Here is a 25,639-nt window from a genome sequence, read left to right as displayed (position 1 = left end):
AGGCCCACCCCAAAGTTTCCCTACAACAGACAGGAGCAAGGCAGCAGAGCTGGTGGGGAGTGGCTCCCTTGCCCCTCTGCACTGGTCATGGGGCTGGGTAAAGGGGCTCAGCCCTTCCACTGTAGGGCAGTGATGTTTGCCCACACCCACCTCCCTATGTCTGCCTCAGAGCCCGGAGAGGCCAGGTGCCCAAGAAGGAGGCTGGGGAGGCTTCTTACTCTACCTCTTATCCTAGTAATAATCAGCTGCTGCGGCCACCCCCATTCCATGCTGTGGGAGGATGAGAGATGAGACCCAGGCCCAGCTCCACCTGTACCCGACTCCCACAGCACACTGAACTGCTGAGGTCTTCCTAAGGACGGGGTGCATCCCCCACCCTGGCCTTTGTTCATGCCATTGCTGTGCCTGAGAACACATTCTCCCACCCACTACCCATCTGGCTGATGAGCGCTGGGTGGGTCTTTAAAAACCTGGCTTCGGGGTCTCATTGGTGAAGGCTTTTCTATCCTCTACCTCCCCCAGGGTAGGCCTAAGCCCTCTGCCTGCAGTCGTTTGCAGAAGACCCCAACATGGAAATTTGCTGAGCTCACAAGACCCAGAGCCAGGGGTCTAGGCAGGTCATGGAAGAGAGGGGAGGGCTCGGAGGGGCCCCAGCCCACTGTCACCATGTAGGAACAGGGGCCCAGCATGGCCAGACCCTTCACTTTCTCATAAAAAGCCAAAACCTTGATTTTTTAACATGAAATCTGATTTTTAAAACTCAGCCAAAATTTAAGAATTTGAAAACCACCATGGGGGCCAAAGCACGTCTCCAGGCAGGATTCCCCAAGGACCACCAGCTTGCCGCGTGCACTGTGCTCCTTTCTCAGGCAGGGAGTGTGTCTTACTAACCCTTACTTGTTACTGGATGGGGAGGGGGGAGGGGGATCCCCAGCTTTGTGCCAGAAATGTAATGACATCATCTTATGCATTCCTATAAAGAAAACTGCAAGGAAGGTGTCGGCCCATTTTCCAGCCAGGAAAACTGAAGCTCGAATAGGTGAAGTGATCACCTGGGCACCCACAGCTGGTAGCCTACAGAGTTCATTTCAACCTTGATCTATGTCTTCATGTCTTCCGCCAGGTTAGATGAATTTATGAAGGCAACAGGAGCACTATATGACTTTCTGCTCCCATTGACAATATAATCATTGAGGATAGTTAATATGACTTACTGAGCGCCTATGCTGGCAACCGAATGGAAACCAAGGAAGCCCAGCTCCCCAATCTCTCTTGTGTGTGCACATGGGAAGGAGGCCAATACAAACAAGAAAGAAAATGAATTAACAAGTGAGTTCAGAGAGGAGTACATGCCACAGAGCAACGTGCAGCAGCAAGGGGTGATCTGACTGCGGTGGGGGAAGCTGGAAGGGCAGGGGCTCCTGGCCTGTTTCTCCCCCACCCCCATGGCTGTCCTGTCCTCTAGGCAGCAGGATGTTTGTTCAGCGGTGCTAAATACCCCCTAGAGTCCAATCCAACAGGTCTCATTTTCTTGCACAGTTGTTAAACCAGGTCTGAACATTAAGCATTCAAGAAAGTCCCAACTGCAAATATTTACCTTTCAGTCACAGCTTCCAACCCTCCCCCGGGAGGCCCCATTAAGATGCCCTCCTTGGGGATGACAGGCATGACACTAGGAGAGCTTGATTCTAGATGATTCTCCAAGCAGGCGATGCTGCTCCAAGCCAGGGTGATAGGCTCCCTCGCTGTGCCCAAGCAAACCATCCCATGTGCACGCTGGGAACCAGCCCGTGCACACATACACGCACACACATGCTCTTCTCCCACATACCACAACACTGCAACCCCCCTGAAAACCATTCAGAGTCTGTCCTGCTGACCCCACCCCCTCCACAGACCTACAATAAGCTCCTGCAGAGAAAAATTCAGCAGGACCAGAATGGGGTGGGGATGGGGGTGCAAGCAGTTCAGGCCCTTCCTGCTCCATCAGCCACACAGGGCATCATCTTGTCCTCAGTCACAAGGACAGCAGGAGAGGCCTGGATCCTGGAGGTGGGACCTATGAATGCCTCTCCCGCTGACAGGGAGGGTGTCAGGCACCACATCACCCAGTCCTGCATTCATGGCTGGTCTCACACCTCAGCCACCCTCACCCCGTGAGCCTCAGCAGACTCCCCTGGCGCATGCCCAGGTTCTTCCTCAGTGCTAGGCACAGGCCATTGACCAGCCCCAAGGGCCTGCACATCACGGTGACAGACCACACTCTGGTTCAAATGCCAGCTCTGGCACTTGCCAGCTGTGTGATCTTGGGAAGTCCCTTCACCTCTCTGCTTTTTATAGATGCAATTTTGCATCTATAAAATGATAAAATCTACTACCTCACAGAGGTGTTGTAGAATTAACTGACTCACATCTAAAGCATTAGAGGAGTGCCTGGCACAGGGCAAGCACCATGTGAGTGTCTGCTGTGGTTATTAATATGATTATTAGGTTCCTAATATCTAAAAGGCCATCTCCATCTCCATAAAGTAATCATTACCAAGCTTTATATTTCGTATTGGTAGAAAAAGGCACAGGAACTCACAGACATAAACGCCCTCTGTGTGCCAGGCATGTGTTCACTGCATTACCTGGATTATCAAATTTGAACCTTCCCGGGACTCCAAGAGTCTCCAACCTCAGGTTTCAGAGGAAACCTGCTCAGAGGGGCTCAGTGACTTGCCTCTGTTCAGTCACACAGCAGCAAAGCAATGGAACTGGAAAACTCTCTCAGGTCAGGAGCCTCCAATGCACCGGATCTCTTTCCATGGCACCCCCTGATTCCCAGGTAGGAAGAGATGTGGGTGGATGGAGCCATGTTCCCTTGTGTCCCTGGCATTGAGGATGCAGGCCACTGCAAGATTTCAGCCTGCTGCTGGGTCACCCACAAACCTGTGTAGACATCTGCCATGTGCTCTGAGCTCCTTACAGGGAAGACACCAGACACACACAAAAAAATCAGAACAGCCCAGCTAGGCTGAAATGCTCTCCTTGGAGAGGAAGGGAAATAAAATTTGATGAACCTCTGCATAATGTTCACTATGGATGTATAAAGTGATATTCTGCACATATGCTAGGAAGCATTCATCTTCTTCCACATTGTTGGGACCTGAGCTGTTAGGGGCTAGCAAACAGCAGCTTATTGCTGATGGGGTCCAAAGAGTTCCTGCCTTCTGCCTCAGCAAAACAAGGCTGCCCACTGATGCCCCAGGCTCTCCCACAGCTGAGCTGACAACTGGTGCAATGTTAATGGGGCCGTCTTAGACATCAGGCTGCTTATATGGCTGCTATAAATATTCCTGAGCACCTACTATGGGTCCCAAGCTATGCCGATCATTGCCACCCTCCTAGTGAGTGTACACTGCCCACAGCTGTGGGAAAGGCAGGCCTGTGTGTGAGGTTAGCTTGACCTCCCTGACCACAGCTGAATGGCCTGGGATTGGACACATGACCTGGGACTTTGGCTGGGATGCTGAATCTGCCCATTGATGGTGGGGCTTGTGCTGAAAGGGCTTGAGGCAATCAAGGTTGAAGTCTCCAAAGAGAAGAATTCATTCTCTCTCTCTCATACACACACACACACACACACACACACACACACACACACACACACACACACACACACACACACACACACAGTTGATGAGCACCTGCTAGGAGCCTGGCCCAGTTCTAGATGTTTAGAATACAGTAGGGAACAAGATGGCAACACGCTTCTATCATGGAGCCCAGAGTCTACAAGCTCTCAAACAGATAAACGAATAGGACAGTGTCCGGTTGTGCAGGTGCTATGAAAAAGCAGCAATGGGATAAAGAGTGATTGGACAGGGTATATGGCATTGTTCACATGTAGACCAAATGCTTAAGGAAGGTCTCTCTGAGCAGCTGACATCTGATCTGAGACCTCATGAGCCATCAGTGAGTATTCCAGGCAGGGGCACAGCAAGTACAAAGGCCCCCAGGTAGGGATAAACTTGCAGTGTTCAAGAGACAGAAAGGAGGTCCACATGGCAGAGGGGAGACAACGGGGTCCGTAACAGTTGGACAGCCATTTCTGTATGGCCCCCACTATGTGACTCTTTGGCGTAAAACCTTTCCACATACCCCAGGGAGTCCAACTCCTCAGTCCAGCTATTCAGCCTCCTTCCCCTTTTCCTCCTTAAACTCTGTTATTGGTTCTGAGAACCATTCATTTCCTTGCCACTGAAAGGCATTAGTATGTCCAATCAGCTTGCTCACCAGCAGACCCTGTGATAAGGATTTGGGTACAGGTAGATTATTTAGGAGGTGGTCCCTGGGACCATGTTAATCATCTGCCTGTCTGTTCTTCCACTCATTCATCATCCATCCATCTGTCCATCATCCATTCATCCATCCATGTGTCCATCCATCCATCACCCATCCTTCCTTCTGCTCAGTGATTCATCCATCCACCCAACGATCCATCCATACATACACATACATACATACACTCACCACTTATTGCTACCTCCTCTATTCCCAGCTGGGCTCTGAGAACTCAGGTGATCAGATGCGATTCCTCATCCTGAGGCGCCCTCTTCATCCTCACCAGTCTCATTGCTGGGCCCTCTTTTCACTCAGTATTGTGACAGAGCCCAAGAAGAACACCTTGGTTGAGCCTCTGTGCACCCCTATCTTGGTTCTAAGAAGCATAGGGTCAAAGTCTGTTCCCTTCTTCTTGGTTTCTCAGTTAAGTCCAAGGCAAATGGATGCCCCATAAAACATTAAAATATCCCAGAAATTCCAATACAGTGGGGTCTCAGCTCTGCTTCACCCAGCCTGCCCCTTCCACCCTACAACCCCCAGAAAACTTCTGTTGGACCATTCGCTCCAGTTTTTGACTGGACCCCTAAGGCCACTGAGGCTAGGCCCTGAGCTTCAGATTCCCAGTGGTGGCCAGAGGTGACCCCATGTGCACTGACCTCTCCCGGAAGTACTTGATGGCCTCAGAGTCTATGAAGGTCGGCTCCTCCCGGTAGCCCTGCTCGAAGACCTTGCGCTTGTGCCGGAACTCAATGACCGTCTTGGTGTAGGAGTTGAGCGTGGTGACAGAGGCTGCCATGCAGCATGTAAAGGAGCCCCACGCCAGGCTGCCAAGAGATGAGGAGAGAGGTGCCATGGTGAGGGTGGGCAGGGGACAGGAACTCCATCCGCCAAACATTCATTCACCCTGCATGGCTGCCTCCTCTAGGCCAGACCTGATCAGGTGCTGCCATAGAGAAGCATAAGGCATGGCCCCTACCCCACTCACAGGCTGGTGTGGGGTTCAGCATTATCTGTAATGCTGTGATGCCGACATGACAGAGCTCATCACTGGGAGGCAGGACAAGAGCGAGCCATTCCATCCACGGGGTCAAGTCTCAGGGAAGGTTACCAGAATACAACTGTGCTTGCTTCGGGTCTTGGAAGATGAATGAGAGATGGCCAGGGAAAAGGGCTTTCCAGGAGGCAGGAACAGTGTAGGCAAAGGCATGGACACATGAGGCGGTAGGGAGTGCTCCACAAACTGTAGGAGGTTTGGGAAGCTGGAGTGAGGGAGCATGAGGAGATGAGGTGGGAATTGATGATGGAGAAGTAGTGGGGGCCAGAAAACTTAAAGTTGATTTTCCATGGTTTGATTACCTTTGCTCATATGTGACCTTGGGCAAGATGATTAACGTCTGCTTCATGTTCCTCAAATCCATTTTAATGGACATAATAATACCACCTCACGGGGTTGTTACAAGGATTAAAGCAGATGACCCATTTAAAACATCTTAGATCAATGCCTGGCACATAGTAGGCTCTCACAAAGAGTTGCTATCATTTCCTGTCACTGCTATTATCTACTGTCCTTACTACCCACTTCTTATCTGATTTGGTTTCCAAGCTCTTCCTCTGACAGATTAAGTTACAATGACCTATGTGACTCTCTGCGCCACACTTACTCCACACACGGCTGTTCACCTGACATGTATGTGCTGAGCAGCCAGAAGCGGGAGAATCTGTCCTGACCACATCTGGGAAGAAGGGAAGGGTGGTGTGGGGCTAGGAGCCTTGGCTGGCAGGGCTGCTGGTTTTCTCTGACCCAGTGCCTGTTCTAGAAATGCCTCCTCCCTGGTTCCCCTGACGAAGGCTGTGCAATCATACTTAGAACCAGGAGTGGGGTACCGGCTTTGCTCCAGTCACACCTGGTCTGGTTGCCAGGTCTCTGTCCGCCAGTCTCTGCCTTGATGACTGGTTTCCTCCAAATGGAGGGCTTAGTTTTATTGTTGCCGATCTACACTGTCTTAGGAGTTCCAGTCTCGCCTTCTGCCATCTGTGGGTCTCTCACCATCACTGCCCTGCATTCCTCAGGGTGAGGCAGCCCACCTTCCACACCCACTGCTCTTCTCTTTGTCAACCTCGGAGCACCAGCAAGGAAAGCAAGGGGAAATCTGGGGATTCAGCCTTCCTCTCTAATCATCTTCTATCTCCTTTTGCCAAACCCATTAATGGACTCCCTTGTTTTCTCATGATAAGGAGCGAATTCAGATCTTCCAGAAGTGAGTTTCTATAATAGACAGCTGTGGGTTGTCGGCTTGACCCCTGTAAGTACTGTCCTGTCCACCGACAGGCCCAGTAGGTAGGAACCCATGCCCCTGTTCACAGATGATTGGATGAGGGCTGACATCTGACTAAGCTGGTCCAATGAGACAGTCCCCCCTCTGGTCAATGAAGTTGAAGATTCTAGTTCAATCTGGGATGTCCATTTGAACTAGAGTGTTAGAAATTCAGAACCTGAAAATGGAGAATGAAGAAGCAAGCTTTTTCTGGGATTCATGAGTGTACATATCTTGGTTTTGCTTGACCAGCATCCATTCTATTAAGGGACCACTCCTCCCTTCGTCGCAGGCCAAACTTTCGGGGTGAACATATGGCCTAGTCCCGGCCAATGAGAGTGTTGCTTCCCACTGGCCACAGTAATTGGCTCAGGGCTGGGCATGCAACACCCAAATCAGGCTAATAAGATTCAATCCCAGACTTTTGCTGAAACTTTTAGGAGACAGGGATCATCTTCAGGGGTGCCAAGATGGTGGGATTTTAGTCAGGAGCTGCTGGGGATTGTCTTGCTACCCTGCAACACGACTCAAAAGAAAGCAGAGCCACACAAGGAGCTGATCTCTGTGCTACAGCCTTATCCCCAGACTTCAGCTGGAGGAGCCCAAAGTGCTTTTTCACATTTTTTTCCTTAAGCCAATTTGAATTGGGTTTCTGTTATTGGAAGCCAAAGTTCTTATACAATTACCTTATAAAAAGCTCCTTCTTTTGCATAAGCTAGTTTTAAAGTGAATTTAAAGTCATTACAACCAGGGACGTTATCTATGACCAAGTCCAACTCCCAACTCTGATGACCCAACCAGAGGAGGTGTTTCACTCTCTATCACACGCCCCTATTTAATTTCATCACACCCTGCAATTGTAGCTTTTTTCCTGTTATTTATTATTCATTGTTTGTTTTTAAATTAAAATTTCTATTTTGAGATAGGTATAGACTCACGTGCAGTTGTAAGCAATACTACAGAGAGATCCTGCATGCCTTTTACCCTAGTTTCCCCAATGGTAACATCTTGCAAATATTGGACAAAACCAGGACATGGATATTGACAGTGATACAGTCAAGACACAGAACATTTCCATCCATCAGCACAGTGATCTCTTGTTGACATTCTATAGCCACATCCACTTCCCTCCCTCCCAATCTTTGGCAAACACTAATTAGTTCTTCATTTCTATAATTTTGTCATTTCAAGAATATTATATAAATGGAATCACATTGTATATACATTTGGGATTGGCTTTCTTCACTCAGCATAATTCTCTGGAGAGTCATCCAGGTTGTGTGTATCAACAATTTGTTCCTTTATATTGCTGAATAGAATTCCTACCAGCAGTGTATGAGTTTATCCACATCCTCACCAGCATTTGGGGTTGTCACTATTTTTTATTTTAGCTATTTGGATAGAAGTGTAGTAAAAGCTCATTGTGGCTTTCATTTGCATTTCCCTAATGGCTGATGATGTTGAACCTCTTTTCATTTGCTAATATGCCATCTGCATATCCTCTTGGACAAAATGTCCATTTCTCACCTGCTTTCTCACTGGATTCTTTTGCTGTTGTTTACTGTTGAGTTTTGAGTGCTTTTATAAATTCTAGATTCTAGTCCTTTGTCAGATACTTAGTTTACAAATATTTTCTTCCAGTCTTTGCCTTGTCTTTTCAACCTCTTAACAAGATCTTTCACAGAACAAAAGTGTTTAATTTTGATGAAATCCAATTTTTCAATTATTCCTTCGATGCTTTGATGTCAAGTCTAAGAACTCTGCCTAGATCTAGATCCCAAATATTTTCTCCTATTTTTTCCTAAAAGTTTTATTTACAGTTTTACATTTTATGTATAGGTCCATGATCCACCTTGAGTTAATCTTATATGAAGCATGGATTTTAGATCAAGATTTATTTATTTTTCCTATGAATGTCCATAGCTCCAACACCATTTGTTGGAAAAGGTTGTTCATCCTTCCACTGAATGAATTTATATCTTTGTCAAAAATCAGTTGGGCATATTTGTGTGCTACTTCTGGGTACTTTATTTTGTTCCATTGATCTGTGTGTCTATCCCTCCACCAACACCACATAGTCTGGATTGCTATAGCTATATAATAAGTCTTAAAACTGATTCCTTGCACTTTATTCTTCTATTTCAAAAAAGTTTTTAGCTATTCCAGTTCATATGCCTTTCCTAATAAGTCTTAAAATGATCTCGTCTATACCTACAAGAGTCTTGCTGAAATTTTAATAGGAATTGCATTAAACCTGTATACTAACTGGAGGAGAACTGACATCTTCACCACAAACATGGTATACGTATATCTTTCCATTTATTTAGAGTTTCTTTGATTTTCTTTCACTGTCATTTTGTGGTTTTCAGCACACGTCCTGTAGATATTTGTTGGATTTATGACTAAATGTTACACTTTTTCAAGTATAAATGATATATTACATTCTTAGCTATCTTTACTATTAAGTATAATGTTAGCTGCAGGTGTTTTGTAGGTGCTTTTTATCAAGTTAAGGAAATTCCCCTCTATTCCTAGTTTTCTGAGGTTTTAAAGAAATCATAAATGAATGTTGAATTTTATCAGATACTTTTCTACACTGATTGATATGATCATGTGAGTGTCCCTTTATATCCCTTTATCTTTCCCCATTAATAATAATTGCTTTACATATTTCCTCTGTGTATATTTAGAACCACATCAGACTGTTATAATTTTTGCTTCAATCATCAAGCATGATTTAGAAAACTAAGGAGGAAAAGTAAAATTTTCCTTTCTTCCTTCTTGATGTTTCAAAATCTCTTCTTAAAGAACATTTTTTTTTCTGTTTAGAGAACTTTCTTTAGCCATCTTTTAGAGTAGGTTTGCTGGCAACAGTTTCTTTCATTTTCCTTCATCTGAGAATATCTTGATTTCCCCATCCCTTTCCTGAAGGATACTTTTGCTAGAAACAGGAATCTGAATTGACAGCTCTTTGCTTTGAGCACTTGAGACATGTTATACCACTTCCTTCTAACCTCTGTGGTTTCTGATGTAAAACCCACTGTTTTTTTAATTGGTTTCCCTATATAGTTAAGGTACTGTTTCTCTCTTGCTGCCTTCAATATTTTTCCTTTGACTTCAGTTTTTAAAATTTGACTATTGTGTGTCATGATGTGGATTTCTTTGGGTTTATCCTGTTTGGAGGTTCATTCAGCTTCTTAACTCTGTAGGTTTATGTCTTTTACAAAATATGGGAAGTTTTCAGCCATTTTTTATTTAAGCACTTTTTCCATCCCACCTTTTTCTTTGTCTCTTTGAAATCTAATGTTTGATCTTTTGTTATAGTCCCAAAGGTCCTTGAGGCTTTGTTCATTTTCCTTAAAGTCTATTTTCTCTCTGTTGTTCAGATTAGGTCATTTCTGTTGTCCTATCTTCAAGCTTACAGATTCTTTCCCCCATCCCCTCCATTCTGCTTTTGATCCTGTCTATAAATATTTTTATTTTAGTTATTGTATCTTTTATTTCTCAAATGTCCACTTACTTCTTCTTTATATCTTCTAACTCTTTCCTAAGACTATTTTTTCATTTGTTTCAAGGGTGTGTGTAACTGCCATTGAAGCATTTTTATGATTATTGCTTTTTAGAACCTATCAGAAAATTTTAACATCTTTGTCGTCTCAGTACTGGGATCTTTTCATTCAAGTTAAGATCTCCATGGTTCTTGGTATGATGAGTGATTTTCAGTTGGAATCTTGACATTTTGGATATTTTTTATGAGACTCTGGTTCTTATTTAAACCTTCTGCTTTTGCTGGTTTTCTTTGACACCATTCTGGCAAGAAAAGCAGGAAGGTGGCTTGTTACTGTCAATAGGAGTACAAGTCTGCATTTCTCGCTGGACCACCACTGACATTTAAGATGGAAATATTCCTGGTTAATTCTGGGCAGGGGTGGGAGTCCCCCTTGGGCTTCTGCAAATAGTATCCTGACTGGGAGGGACAGGAGTGCCTCATTGCTGCTCCCTAAGTTGTCTCCACTGCCTCATTACCACTGGGCAGTGGTGAAAATCCTGACTGTCTACCACTTCTTCTCTGACACCACACCAGCAGGGAGAAGGAGGGCCACTTTGTTACTGTCTGCTGGATGGTGGGATGGTCCGGACTCCCATGTGATCCCCACTGATATTCAGGGATGGATGGGGCTTATTACTGTCCAGCAGGATGAAAGTTGCCTCTCCCTACTCTGGCACCATCCCAGCAGGTTGGTGGGGAGCAGTGTGTAGTTGGGTGCCTCAGAGCAGTCTGGTGAGGTGAAATATAAGGTTGGCATGGGTGGGGTCAAACCACAGGGTTTTTTCTGTGGTGTATAACTGTATAGAGCAGGTATTGCTAAAAGCTTTCTCTTTTGGTAGGTTGCTCCTTTCCTGGTCTTTTGGTAGAGAAAGCAGACTTTTGGTGGGGCATTTTTTTCTTTTCTTTTCTTTTTCTTTTTTTGGTCTGTGCCTTTTGGCATTTCTGAACTGCTGACTTCTTCATCTCCAAATCTGGGACATATGGGACTAAAAGCATTCACCAATGTATTCATCCTCAGTCACTAGCCAGCATATTGTCTTCTCTCCACCTTTAGCATCTTCTTATTATTTTTATGTATAATGTCCAGGGACAACCTTTCCACCCCAAATATCCAGTTGTACTTAGCAGGAGCAATAAGGAGAAGTATACTTACTCCATCTTCCCAGAAATGGTAGTCCTTATTGTTTTTTGATTGTCTTCCCACACGTACTAGAGTCAGTTTCATGTAAATAGCTTTGTTTGGTTCATTGCTATATCTTTAGTGCCTAGAACAGTACCTGGCACATAGTAAGTGCTCAATAAATGTTTTTAAAATGAGTAATACAGATAAAATAAAAACAGATATAAAAACATTGTTCTTAAAAAAAAAACACTGTTCTGGTTTTGGTGTAGTGAGGGGTTTATGGCTGCATCCCTGAGTCTTCATCCTCCCTGGGCCCCTCATCCTCAAACCTCCCCACTCAGGCCCCCATGCAGGGCACTGTTTGAAAACCTTGGGGCTGGAATACAGGCTTGTGTTAGTAGCTTGCATGTATGAGCTGGTGCAGCAAGGGATGCAGGTGGTTGGCCTGTTTTTTGGAGCCAAGAGCAGAGTGGACACTGGGGAAGAAAGGGGTGGGATGGGGGTGGCTGTCAATCACTCTCCATCCTCTGGGAGCTTCAGGGTAAGGCAAGTGGATACTGAAGGAGCAGATGCAGAGATGTATGGATGCCATCTTGAAATCTATCCCAGGCCCTGCTCAGTTGGAAGACTGTAACTGATCATTGAGGGAGGCAGCCCTAATCTACCTTCAGGCAAAAAGACTGGCACAGAGTTACTGTGCAGGGTAGGAGAACACATGCTCAGTCTGAGCCACCCTTACTGCCCAAGAGCTGATGGCACCAGGTGCTGATGATGGGGGCCCAGCATGTCCATCCATGGGCAGAAGGCCACTCTTGTCAGTCACATCTCTCCTTCTCTGCCCTGGTCTTAAAGAAAAAGAGGCCAGAGCCTCCTGCCTCTAGGGAAAGGAGAAAGAGCAAGACTTTCTGCTGACCACACAGCCTCTCAGTAGTGAGACCAGCAAACACATCCTCTCTAGTGGCTCTTTAGGGCCAAGGCTCTTCTAAAGTCACAGCAGCCAGACCCCCTGCCCCCACTACACACACATGAGATCAATCTGCCAAAATGCCATCTAAGCCCTGCAGAGAGGGCAGGGTGGCCTGGGCCCCAGACTGGGAAGAGGATAGCCTGCTGTTTCCACAAGGTCTTGGAGACTGGAAAGGAGGGAGGGCAAGAGAGGTGGGTAGCAGTGAGGCCACTGCACTCCACACAGGTGGGGACCCAGAAGTAGACAGAGGCTCCCCCTCCCTTGGACCAGGCCCAACTTGCCACTCTGGTCTTGTGTGACCTGGGTCAAATTGCTTAGCCTCTCTGAGCTTTCATCTCTTACAAGCCACAACTCCATGGTACTCTACTACCCTCAGTGCACACAGTGAATGCTCAGGATTGGAGTTTTACTGTGTGTGCAGCACCAGAAGGTTTTTTTTCCCCATCCCTCTCCATTTTGACCAAATGCAAACTGGAAATAAAGAGTGATTAGGTTTCCTCTCTCCCACCATCAACAGGAAACTGACAGACTGACATTCCAGGCAGGGGTCACAAACTCAAATTCCTATAGGGTCAGGTGAATGAAACTGTGGGTAAGTGTAAGGCAATAGGGAGTGGTAGGGATTGGGGTGAATTTCTAAAGGGGGTAGCCAATACTCAGCTTTAGTTGCCAGCTGCCATGTGGCAAAGTGAGTTAAAAATAGATCTATCATCTAATGGTCAAAAGAAGCCAGAAACCTGGATATTTTTGAAAAATGTTTATCTTTTTAAATGTTCAAAACAAATACAAACTTTAAATGTGGTGGACCAGACAAAACATCTCCAGGCTGGGTTCAGCCCTGGGCTACACGCAATTTGCAGGCTGAGGCTGTGTGAGTCAGGCCTTTGCCCTCTCTGAGGCTATATAGTCCCTGAATTGGGCATGGCAATCCACTGTGGGAGTTAACATGGCAGGTCTAGACAGTCCAGAGCTCATCTACTGCTTCCCACTATGCCTGGCACAAAGTAGGTGGCAAGCTTTAGTCTTATCTTCACCACCTGCCCCACCCCTGCCACTTCCAGGGCTTGCCTTGGCACAATCACAGGTGAATCTGGTGAGAGCTAAGACACAGGGCTGAAAAGAGGAGCAGGCAGGATGGCCGAAGAGCCCAGGCTTGGGGTGGGGGTGGGGTTCTGCTGCTTAACCCCAAGCGGGGACTTATGGAGTGAAGAGAGGGACTGGCCAGCTCTGCATTATAAGGTAACACTAGCATCCTGGGAACAGTCGTTGAGTGGCAAGTCCAGAGCAGGGAAGACTAGGGAGAGGAGAAAGCCAGGGGCTACTTGCATACCCACTGGATGCCATCCTCTTGGACATTTGGGGCACATACCTCTCAGCAGCCTTCTCAACGACTCAATGTCATTATCACCATTGCTAATCTGCCACTTATCGAGCACTTGCTATATACCAAGCACTTTAGGAGCTTGGTTCACATATTCCTTAGGACAACCCTATTAAACATACGATACTATTATCTCTGTTCTAGAGATGAAGCTGAGAGGCTGGATTTTTTACCTTTAACAGTAACATTCATCTAACACATTCTCTGTGTTAAATGTCTCCCATTCATTCATTCATTCATTCATTCATCATTCACAGAGTCCTTATGGCAGCTCATCTCTAAAGTCCCCCCGTGAGCCACACCTCCTAGGGTTCATGCTTTGTGCAGCCCCTTCTCCTCCCATCACTTGCTCTTGACCAACAGAAAGCAGCAGAAGGGACAACATAAGACCTCCAAGGCAAAGTCATTAAATAAACCTTCAGGTTCTGCTTGAATCTCTTGGAATGCTTGCCCCCTGCAGGGACCAGGAACCGTGCTTGAGAAGCCGCGCTCTGACAGCCCCAGCTGAGTTCCCGGCCACCGGCTACACCGACTGCCAGCGCTGTGTGGGGCCATCCTGGGCGCGCCGCCCGGCTGGACCCCAGGCAGCCCCAGCCCCAGCTGGCACCACACCGAAGCATCATGGAAGGCACCAAGCAAGGACTGCCCGGCCAAACCCAGCTGACCCACGAAGCAATAAGATGTAATAACAAGTTTTTATTTTAAGCCACTAAATTTGGGGGTGATGTCTTATAAATCAACAGAGAACTGGAACATTACTCACAAGAGCCCATGAAGTAGAAACTCGGGCTATCCCTGCTTTACAGCTGAGGACACTGAGGCCCAGAGAGGGAAGTGAACTGGCCAGAGTCTGTGGCTAGAGAGGGTCCAAGTCGGCATCTGCTCCCAAGCTGCCTGATTCCAAAGGCCGCCCCTCAGCCACCCCAATACTGCCCACAGAGATCCAGCAGGATGCACCAGGAGAAGGCTTGAACAGGGCTGTCTGTCAGACCGTGACCCCTACCTGGCTGTCTGACTCCTAACCACAGAGACCACCTTCCTGTGGGGGTGTCCCCCCGACAAGTTGGTGCCCAGCCTCAGCTGCGCTGCTCAGACACCCCGACCTCCTGAGCCCCCGCAGCCTGTACCTCCCTGCTGGCCAGGACACAGAAGCTGGCACTGTCTTGCCTCCTGCCTGGGGTGGGGGCTGGGGAGGCTTTGGGGCCAGAATTTTGACAAATGGCCTCACACATATTAAACAAGATAGATGGCACTGCGCAGCCCTGGCGAAGCCCCAAATGCGAGGGATGAAAAATGGGGCTGATCCATCTTGCAGGACTCCGTGACAAGAAGAAATGGATCAGCCCTAACAGGGGCCTCACGTGGGGCGGCCACCTTAAGTAAGTCAAATGGGAATTCGGTGTTCCTTGGAAGGCCAGCCCCAAGGCAGCAGAGGAGCAGGGTGGGAGGCCGGGCTTCCAGGGAAAGAAATGTTCCCGTGGCTGACCCAGTGTGCTCAGTCCTCAGCGCAAGTGCCAGGGTGCAGAGTCAGGGGCTTCTGGAAAGACAGGCCTGTGGGAAGAGGGGATCTTATTGCCACTTAAGACTGTGGGGCTCTGGGCAAATGACCCAAACTTTCTGAGCCTCAGTTTCTGCAGATGTAATGTGGGGTTATGGTACATATTAAATTTCACATCCATAACAGTAATATCAGAAAAGCAGCTGTTTACTGAGCACTTCCCATGCATCAGAGTGTGCTGAGCACACCCATGAATTCATTCTCAGAGAGGCAGAATATAGAGGTTGAGAGCATGGGCTCCAGAGCCAGACTTCCTGGGTTCAAATCCCAGCTCTGTTACTTACAGGCTGGATTACCTTGGGCAGGTTACTTATATTCTCTGTACCTCAGTTTCCCCCACAAAGTACCCACTTCATAGCCCTGTTGTGAGGATGACATATCAGCGCTCAATACATGTAAGACATCATTACACACAACACTCAGAAATGTTCATTCACTTCCCTAGTCCCCTTCTCTAGCTCAGAGTGGCTACCTTCCAAGGTCAAGATCTCAGGCAGGAACTACTGGGGAGTAGGGTGGGTAAAAGGGGGTCAGAGCCTCAGCTGGTTTCCCTGCCATCTGTCTACTTATGGGGGTCAGAGACAGGGTTGCTCAGTCAAGGTCCCTTTAAGGTACACACCTTTAGGGGGCAGAGCCAAGCAGACAGTAGGGGCAGAAATGTAGCAGGAGTCCCCGCTGGTCAGAAATGGGGTCTTACTTAGTCACAACCTTTTCTGCTCCATTCTCACCATCTTTTTCAAAAAATGCGATCTCCCCACCAAGTCTCTGCCCGTGTTTTTCCCTGCTAGCACACTGTCTTATTCCCTGCCCTGCCTGTTTGCCTGCCCAAAGTATTCCAGAGGACCCTCCCTTGGAAAGCCGGGTCCATGAGCCCTCCTCTGCCCTCCCTCAGTTGTCTGTGAGTCCCCACACCCACGTCATAGCTTGTATGCTTGTCTCAGGCTCCTGTTACACCACTGTCTTGGCCACTTCTATACCCGCAGCATCAGGAGAGCAGGTGCTCCCAGCAAGTGCTCAGTAAATACATGTAAAATGGCTGAGGGGGTAAAGGGTTCCCAGCCACAGGACCAGACCTGCATACTGGACGAGTACTGGGCCAATGAAGTCATTGTGTTGCCAGCCCACTCCACTCCCACCCCATGTCAGTTTGCCAGTGGGGTCTGCTCCTCCTCTTTCCTCTGTCCAAGGGCCTGGGGTGGAGCCAACTGTGGGCTCTGGATCCTGTGACTCAGGCCAGACCAATTAGAGCATCCAGTCTCCTCAGAGTCTGAATCACGGGTTGAGGGATGCTCACATGACTTCAGCTAATTAAGCTATTCAAGAACTTTAGCTGGAAATATTGGGAAAAAGCCCTATCTCTCTGCTGGTACTGCTACATTTATAAGATGTAAGCCTAGAGCTGAGCATGGTGACCACCTTTGCTCCCACTTGGGGAAAGTCTGCTTGTGAATGGAGCCAACACAGAAGGGACAGAGACAGTAAAGGGGGAAAATGACCGGTTCCTGATGAGTCACAGGATTACCTGGATCCAGGTGTGCCTGAAGCAAACACTGTGGTAGCTCACCCAGCATCCATTTCACCCACTCACCATTTAAGAGTTTCTGACTCACACCTTGCTCCAGAGATAGGCCTAGTCAAACTGAGCCAACAAACTCTTAACATTCCCCCAGCCCTGGTGATGATTCAGGAAAGAGAAAATGACCGAAGTCAGGCCCATCAAAGGGAGGCTTGGGACTACAGTCAACATTGGGGAAAGAGAAGCCTTTTCTTCTCCTGTGTATGAAGGACAAAGAATCAGTGTCAGAAGGGCTTTCTCACCACCAGGAAGGGACATCTCCCCGGGGCAAGGTTAACATGTAGAGGAGGCAATGCTCAGATGATTACAGAGGAGAGGACTCAGGCTTGGTGACTTCAGTGGCTCTGGATCAAATGTACCCTGAAGCCCACGGCCCAGCTGCTTAGGCTGATGTGATGGATTTTCCTATTCCAACCCAAGGCACCCTAGCTGACTACTTGACCACACACCCCTTGCTTACTTAAGCTTGGGATTCTACAGCTGGTAAGCTGGTAAGCTGCCTTCAGGTGTGACCAACATCCCTCTCCACCTTCCAGAGCAGCCTCTATTCCTATATTCGGGGTCCCTCACTGGGGTCCTGCTAACCTGTTGGACCTCCCAGAACCCTCCACAGCTTGCCTGCCTTCAGGTGTGACCAACATCCCTCTCTACCTTCCAGAGCAGCCTCTAAGGCTGCAAACTTTCTCTGTAAAGGGCCAGGTGGTAAATGTTCTGGCTTTGTGGGCCATCCAGTCTCTGGGGCAACCACTCAGCTCTACCACTGTAGCATGAAGCAGCTGAAGTCATGTAAATGATAAGCATAGCTGTATCCCAATAAAACTTTATTTATGGACACTGAAATTGGAATTTCACATAATTTCACATGCTACAACATACTATTCTTATTTTGACTTATTTTCATGCATTTAAAAGTGTAAAACTGTCCTTAGCTTGAGGGCTGAATAAAAACAGGTGGTAGGCCAGATTTGGTCCACAGACCCAGATCTAGGGTTTCAAAGTGCCTGAGAATCTGGGCTACCTCCACGTCTCCATCCCTTGAAATGGGCCGAGCTGCTGAAGTCCCAGCATGTCTGGGGGCTCTGGGTCTGAAGGTCAAAAGCTACTTACCAGAAGGACCACCCGTAGTCCCAGGAATGGGGTCTCCAGTCTTCAGGGCCAAGGCTCACGGTGACCTGGAACACCTGCGTGTACATCATGTGGGCTACCATTCCCAGGAGGCCTGTGGGGTGGGGGGGCAGAACAAGGCATCAGGAAGCAAGGCAGGGCTTTGCCCACCCCCTAGGGGCCCGTTAGTGTTAGGGGAAAGCATGGACCTCCGGGGGAAGGGTGCTCAGTAGGACCAATGCACAGGAGGCCGGAGGGTGGTGGTTTTCTAAGCCAGCCAAGGAGTTTGAGTTTTAGCCAGAGGGCAAAGGGCAGCCCTGGAGAAATTCAAGCAAGGAAGACACAGAGTCAGATCTGTGTATGGATAGGCAATCCTTTTCTGTTAAGGACCAGATAGGTAAATATTTTAGGCTTTGTGGGCCATGTGGTCTGTGTTGCAACTGCTCGACTCTACTGTTGTAGCACAAAGGAGCCAAAGACAATACATAAATGGATAGCATGGCTGTGTGCTAATAAAACTTTATTTACAAAAGCTGGTGGTGGGCCAGATTTAGCCCATGGGCTATAGTTTGCTAATTCCTGTGTTAGAAGGTCATTTCTTCACTTGACTCACTACACTAGTGGGTCCTGAAACCAATTTCATGGATTTTGCAACTAGCTAAAAAATTAACAAGAATGGAATGGAATGGAATAGAAATGTCTGATACCATCAAATGTAGTAGGAATAAATACTGTTTTATGAAACATTTCGGTTCTATACATGTATTTATGTGTGTAGTGATTGTAACATAAAATGTTTTCCTGTGGCTCATGGTCAAAAATCTGTGAGCCCACTAGCTGAGAGAACTTTGATTCTAAGGAACCTGAGTCGAAAGCCTCTTCCACCACATTTTCACTATGTAGCCCTGGACAAGGCTTGCCTGTCTGAGCCTCAGTTCTTTAAACTCTAAGGTGAGAATCATGACAGGCAAGGTGACAAGGGAATGACATGCGGCAAGGCAACCCAGTGTCTGGTGCCTGGTGGCGATCATTACAGCTACCAGGATTATTATGAACCTGGAGACATTTCTCTGTGTGGACTGTGGCATCTGGAGGCCTCAAGGGGGGCCACAGTGTGTGGCTTACTGGCAGGACCTAACCTTAGGATGGAGGGATACAGTATCTATGAGAAGGAAAAGGATAGAGATGACAAGAAGAAAGGAAACCACTAATGCTTGTGCCCCTACTATGTGATACGTACTCTGTCAGACTCTAATTTTCATAACAACCTTCTGAAGCAAAAAAAGAAAGAGTTGAGCAGTTGCAACACAGATCACATGGCCCACAAAGCCTAAAATATTTACCTATCTGGTCCTTAACAGAACAACCTTCTGAAGTAAGGGCCATGTCCTGTTGCTCATGTTGCCCACTGCACGTCTCCATAGGGCTCGTTCACATCAGAGTCTATGTGCAAGTGACTCCCTGGAGTTGAAGCAGAACCACACCTGCAAGGCTGTGTATGGTAGCCCTGAATTTGATTATTCCCATTTCACAGTTGAGAAAATAGAAGCTCAGAGTGGTGAAGTCTGTCCAAGGTTACAAAGGGAGTAGATAGCATAGTTGTGACTGGGGCCCAGATCCAAATGCTCTTAAATCCAAATGCCCTTTCCATGATACCTATAGTCCTCCCCCTGTTGCCCCAGTTACCCTTTCCCCTGTTCCTGATGAGGAGACAGAGAATAGGGAGATAAGGAAGGGAGAGCTAGAGATAAGAAAAGGCAGAAGTAAAGAGGGAGTGAGGCTCTGTGTCCTGAACCCAGCTGTGTGCAGTAAGGGGGTGGGGGGGGAGGGCATCCTGTGTTCCCATGGAGTGAAGGTAAATGTTTAAGTGGTTCTCCTGAAGAAAAAAGCCCTGATTTGTAGTATTTGCCAATTTCCAACATAGCCAATTTCAAGCTACCAACGCGACGTCACTACAAGTAGAGCAGAGAAGAGGTGTGCACAGTCGGCACTGGTGAGCTGGTGCGAGCAGGCAGGAACACACCCGTGTCTCCTTCCGGGCCCTTGACTCCATGCCCAGTGGAAACCAAAGACTCAGAGGTGGTGGTGTGTCCCTGGGCTGGAGTCACTCTCTCATGAACATTTTTCATGGCTTTCTGACCTCAGGATGAAGACTGGTGGGGAGCACTTGAGTCAGGAAATCCAGAGGAGGGTGACCATGACAAGTGCCAAGGCTCCCTCAGGAGCCTCCTCAAGGGCCAGCCTCCCCCAGGCTCTCTGCCAGGCCAGAGCACAACCTAGATGTGCTCCTTAGCTACACCCTGGCAGGTGATGCCAGACAGTCCTGGGTTCTCTCACACCCACCAATGGTAGCCTTTCCAGTCTTCTCTGCCTTGGCTCAGTCTGTTGGAAGGAAGAGAAGAGGGCTGAGCCATATGGATACCTTATTTCTCTTTACTTGACAAAATTCTGGTGAACTTGCTAAGAGGCACAGAATGGATATACCTTATTCATTGGAACTAATGCATAGAATTCTTTGATAATGAAGTACCATGTTTTATTTATCCAACCAATTGATGGCATTTAAGTTATTTCCAATTTTTGGCTCTATAAGCAATGCTGCAATGAACACTCTTCTACAAGTCTTCTTGTACATACAAGGAAGTATTTCTCCAGAACGAATAACAAGAAGTATATGCATTTTAAATTTGAGTATGTTGCTGAATTGCTGTCCTGAGTGGCAGAATCATTTTGTAGTTCTGCCAGCTGAATGAGAGTATGCACCCAAATCCTCACCAAAACTTGATGTTATAAAGTATTAAAAATGTTGCCCATTGCATGGTGAAAAATGACTCTTCAACGTTGTTTTAGGTTCTATATTTTTTCTCATTATCAGTGAGCTTGGACATTTTTCACATGTTTACTAACCATTTCTATTTCTTCTATGAATGTGCCTGCCTGTATCCTTTCTCAATTTTTCTTTTTTTAAAAATCTCTTATGAATTGGTAGGAATTCTTTATGTATCCTGGATACTAATCCTTGTGCCCCTACTGTGTGATACGTACTCTGACAGACTCTAATTTTCATAACAACCTTCTGAAGCAAAAAAAGAAAGAGTTGAGCAGTTGCAACACAGACCACATGGCTAATCCTGTCTGCTAATCCTGTCTGCTGCATAGACTACAAATAGTTTACTGCTTGTCTTTTCCCATGTATAGAACATGTTTTTTTTGTTAATGGACTATTTTTTGGAGCAGTTTTAGGTTTTCAGAAATACTGAGTGGAAATGACAGAGAGTTCCTATATGCCCCCTTTCTCTGCCCCCACAGCTTCCCCTTTTGCATTAGTGTGTTACACTTGTTACAACTGATGAACCAGTATCGATACATTACTGTTAACTAAATCCACAGTTTACATTAGACTAACTCTTTGAGTTGTACATTCTGTGGATTTTGACCAATGTATGATGACCTGTATTCACCATTACTGCATCAAATAGTTTCATAGCCCTAAAGATCCCCTGTGCTGCACCTATTCATCCCTCCTTCCCCACCCCCACCCCAAATCCCTGGCAACCACTGATATTTTTACTGTCTCCATAGGTTTGCCTTTTCCAGCATGTCATATATATAGTTGGAATCATACGTATAGCCTTTTCAGACTGGCTTCTTTTACTTAGTAATATGGATTTATGGTTCCTACATGTCTTTTCATGGCTCATAGTTCATTTCTTTTCATTGCTGAATAATAGTCCATTGTCAGATGTACCACAGATCATTCACCTATGGTCTACTCACCTAGTGAAGGACATCTTGGGTGATACTGAGTTTTGACAATTATATATAATGGTGTTTTTGTCATACATTTTGGTATTTTATATACATTTTGGTATTTGATATAGTCAAATTTATCAGTCTTTTCTTGTTTTCACTTCCTATATCTAGTTTAAGAAAACCAATATTATACACCCATTTGCCTATATTTTTATGTTAATTCACCTGGAATTCATCTTGGAGAATGGTGATGGGTAAGGATCTAAGTGAACTTTTTAATGAGTAGCTAGTTGCTTGGAATGCTTATAGAACAGTGTGTTCTGTCCCCACTGATTTAAATGACACTTTAATATCATGTTCTAAGCTCCACATATAAGTGACTCTATTTCCAAATTCTGTTCCACAAACCTCTCTGTTCTTGTCAGTGCCACACTAACTTACAGTAGAGTCTGTGCTGGAAGACAAGTCTCCCCTCTTTACTACCCAGTAGTCATTCCCTCTGGAAATGCTGCCCTACCAGGAGTCTTAGCTCTTGGGTGGGACCCCAAGCCCTTCCTTAGCCCCCACCAGTCCCTTTCTGAGGGGGGACCTTGCTCTCCAAAACCCTCAGCTATTGTAACTTCTTCAATTCTTTCCTCACTGTACCAGTCCAGATGTGATCCCTGAGTGCCTTGCTTTTCTCATCTATAAAATGGGGATAGTAGTAGACAGAGGCAGTTTCAATGAGCATCCACTGAAGAAGGAAAACATTCACAAGAATGACCATGACAGTGGGCATATAACAGCATTTCAATACAAAAGCTCCCAGCTAGACCCAGAAGCCAAGCCCAGCCTGTTGGCAGAATTTTCCAAATTGTTAGTTGAGGAAAGCATTGATTTCTCAATTGAATTCCATTTTTCCCAAATATGAAAGCTCATGCTTTAAGAACATTCAATAAATGAAAATTACAGTCCACTCACAGACAATTGGTGAGATTCTCTGATTGCATTTTAAAGATTCTGCTTCAAAAGTCTGACCCTCGCCCATGTTTGTTTTGTAAAGTGAGGTCCGCTAGTAGCATCTATCATATGAATCCTCAGCAGAAGGAACTGTTTCCAATTCATCTGAATTAAAAAGTGACTTTCTGCTGAGTTACTGCACCTCCTAAATTAGCACCAACTAAATGAATGAGGTTTTCCTGTGCATCATATCGCTGCTTCCTGGCATGGACCCACACCAGGAAACTCAGAGCTGTAAATCTCATGGTTTCCGGAATGTCCCAGCGCTGACACCATCAGTGGAATTCCAGCCCATGTGGTGAGGCAGGCATGGCTCCTCCCTGACCCTGGGGGACCTTGAAGAGCACTGGGGGTGGGGGGATGTTGGCCAAGGGAGTCAGAGCTGGGCTGGGTGTGGTGCCACTCAGAACCCAAAACAGGAAGAGCTGGTCAGACTGACAAGGCAGAATTCCTTTGTCAAGTCCAGAGGGGCTAGCATGGAGCCAGAATTAAGAGACAAGGTCAGGAAGGTCAGCCATTGAGCCCAGGCTAAAGCAGGAGTGAGGCAGAGGGAGGGATGAAGCCCAGCTCCAGCTGTGTGATGTTGGGCAGTTCACCTCATCCTTCTGTGCCTCAGTTGTCTCAACTCTAATATGGGGATAATAATAGGACCTGCCCCAGAGGTTGGTATGAGGGTAAATGGTATATACCTACAAAGTACTTACAATAGTGCTTGGCATATAATAAGTCCTATAAAGTGTTTTTTGAGTGTATGAAGTCATACATGCCTGAGACTCACTGTATAGGCCCTCTAGACTGCACTCTAGACCAGGGACTGGGTCTGTTCTGCTCTCCACTGAATCCCCAGCACACAGTAAGTGTTAGGTACATGTTTGTTGAATGAATAGATAACTGCAAGGTGCCTGAGATAATAGGCTGGCTGGCATAAAGGCCCAAGATCTGGGATATGGGCATGAGCTAGGAGAGAGACGGATTTGAAAACTCAGGGGAACAAATTCTCTACGTGAGCAAATGCCAGAGGCATCATTCATTTATTTATCATTCAGTAAATCCATCAGCTGACAATTATTTATTGAAATGCTTTTCACACACCAGGCTTTGTTCCAGGGGATGTGGGGAAACTGAAACAGGCAGACAGACGTCCTGCTTTCCAGGGCCTCAAGTTCCAGGGAGTCCAGACAGTGAGCACATAGATTAACCAGAAAATGTCAGGTAGGGAAAAGTGACAGAAAGTATCTGGGGGATATTCAGACTGGGTGGTCAGGGAGGGCCTCTCTGAGGAGGTGACATGTTAAACAGGGGCCTTTATGGGGAACTGGAGACAGCTACATGGAGGGCTGGGGAAGAACAGTCGAGAAGAGGGAATGGCCAGGGCAAAGGCCTTAAAGGTAACAGAGCCTGCCCTGTTGGCAGATAAGGTTGTGGCAGAGCAGGAAAAGGAAAGGGTATTTGGAGATGGGTCAGGATGGCAGGCAGGGCAGGCCACCCAGGACCTTACAGGTCACAGTGAGGAGTCTGGCTTTCATTCTGAGTGCCATGGGAAGCCAGCAGAGGGTAGAAGCAGGGCCTAATTTATGCTTGTTTGTTTGTTTTTAGGTTGCAGTTACTATATTTTATTATTTATATATATACTTTTTAATTGAAGTATCATTGTATGCAATCTTATAATGGTTCATGTTTATGACACAGTGGTTAAACAGTTACCCATCTTATTAAATCCTAATCCCCACTAGTGCAGTTACTATCTGTCAACTAATTTATGTTTTAAGATCATTCTGAAGACATATTCAATGAGTCCTTGGCATACAGATGTGGGCCTAGAAGAGAGGACCAGGAGAGAGATGGGATGGAGAGGGGAGAAGGGCGCAGCCCTCGTCTAGGGCAGAGTAGAGTGGAGGGGCAGCAGGGGGTTGGAGCTGGGGCTGTGACATCACCAAGGCCAGGAGAGGACGCATGCCAAGGGGAGGGGGGGCAGTGGGTCCAAGACACAGAGAAGTGACCCTGGAGCTGCCAACATGCAGGCCACTGGGGACACATGCCCACTGCAGCAGGCTGAGAAGGAAACAGCCATACTGTCACAGAAAAGGTGTCAAAGCTGGTTGCTGGAGAGGCCCTGGGGCTCGGGAGGGATCTCCAGGAGGGGGACACAGAATGTTTTGGGGCTTACCCAGAGGGGGACCGAAGGGATGGTGCCCAGGAGCCAGAAGCAAGAGGAGGGAGGGAGAGGGAAGTCAAGAAGGGGCGGAAGTTCTACAAAGCAGAGGGGTGGGTTTCCACAGGAGCTGGGAAGGCGCATGGCGCACATTCCAGGACCGAGGTGCCTTGGCTTGTTGCTCGCCACCAAGCAAGGAAGGGCCCCAGCTGTGGAGATGGACGTGGATGTGGCGGGGTGGAGGGTGGGCGTCCGAAAGTGAAGCGAAGGTGTGAAACAGTCTTTTGGAGAGTGGGCAAACTGGCCGGGGTGTGGAAGTGCATGTGGCCCGAGGGGCAGTGCCGTGTGTGCATGTGTGCGTGTGCGTGTGGTCCCTGTTCAAGAGTTTCAAGTGAGGTCAAGCAGAGAGCCCCTGGGATTTGGGCGCTGAAAGAGGACCCACAGGAGGGTCTCCCTGCATGGGTAGGGGTGGGCACTGGTTGTACAGCATGCTTGGGGCATGGTGGACCCTGCCTGTGACCCCTCCGGAGGAAGCTCCCTCCAGTCCAGAGATGCGCCTGGGTAAGGATATACAGCAGTGATGCCCAGCTGGATTCCAGGACTTCTGCACCCAGCCCGCCTCCCTGTTGCAAGGTTTGGATGTATTATACTAATGGTATGCTCCATTTAATTGAGATATCAGGGAGACAGCTGATTAATTAATTTATAATAGACTGTATTATTAAAGATGCTGTCTAAGTTATTACTCAGAAAACTCAGAGAGCATTCATGTCTAAATAAATATTCTTGTATATGTGGGCACTGATGTCTGTTATGTCAGGGATATAAGACAGAT

General features: G+C 47.1%; 1 protein-coding gene across 5 annotated transcripts in view; it reads right to left on the bottom strand.

Annotated features, from left to right (window-relative positions):
* The window catches only part of GSG1L (GSG1 like), a 224,499-nt gene that overhangs the window by 21,218 nt on the left and 177,642 nt on the right, over positions 1-25,639 (bottom strand). For 4 of the 5 annotated variants that reach the window (XM_073215364.1, XM_073215365.1, XM_036992498.2 and 1 more), the window contains 2 exons: positions 17,904-18,015; positions 4,983-5,150 (listed from right to left, as the gene is read on the bottom strand). In XM_073215364.1, coding sequence (XP_073071465.1) covers positions 4,983-5,150; positions 17,904-18,015 — 280 coding nt within the window. The remainder of the gene's footprint in view (positions 1-4,982; positions 5,151-17,903; positions 18,016-25,639) is intronic. The other variant, XM_073215366.1, reaches the window with a different exon arrangement.

Source organism: Manis javanica, chromosome 10 (genome assembly GCF_040802235.1).
Source record: "Manis javanica isolate MJ-LG chromosome 10, MJ_LKY, whole genome shotgun sequence".
In the NCBI taxonomy this organism is placed as follows: Eukaryota; Metazoa; Chordata; class Mammalia; order Pholidota; family Manidae; genus Manis; species Manis javanica.
The sequence above is the reverse complement of the archived record's forward strand: the minus strand, read 5'-3'. Positions and strand labels throughout refer to the sequence as shown.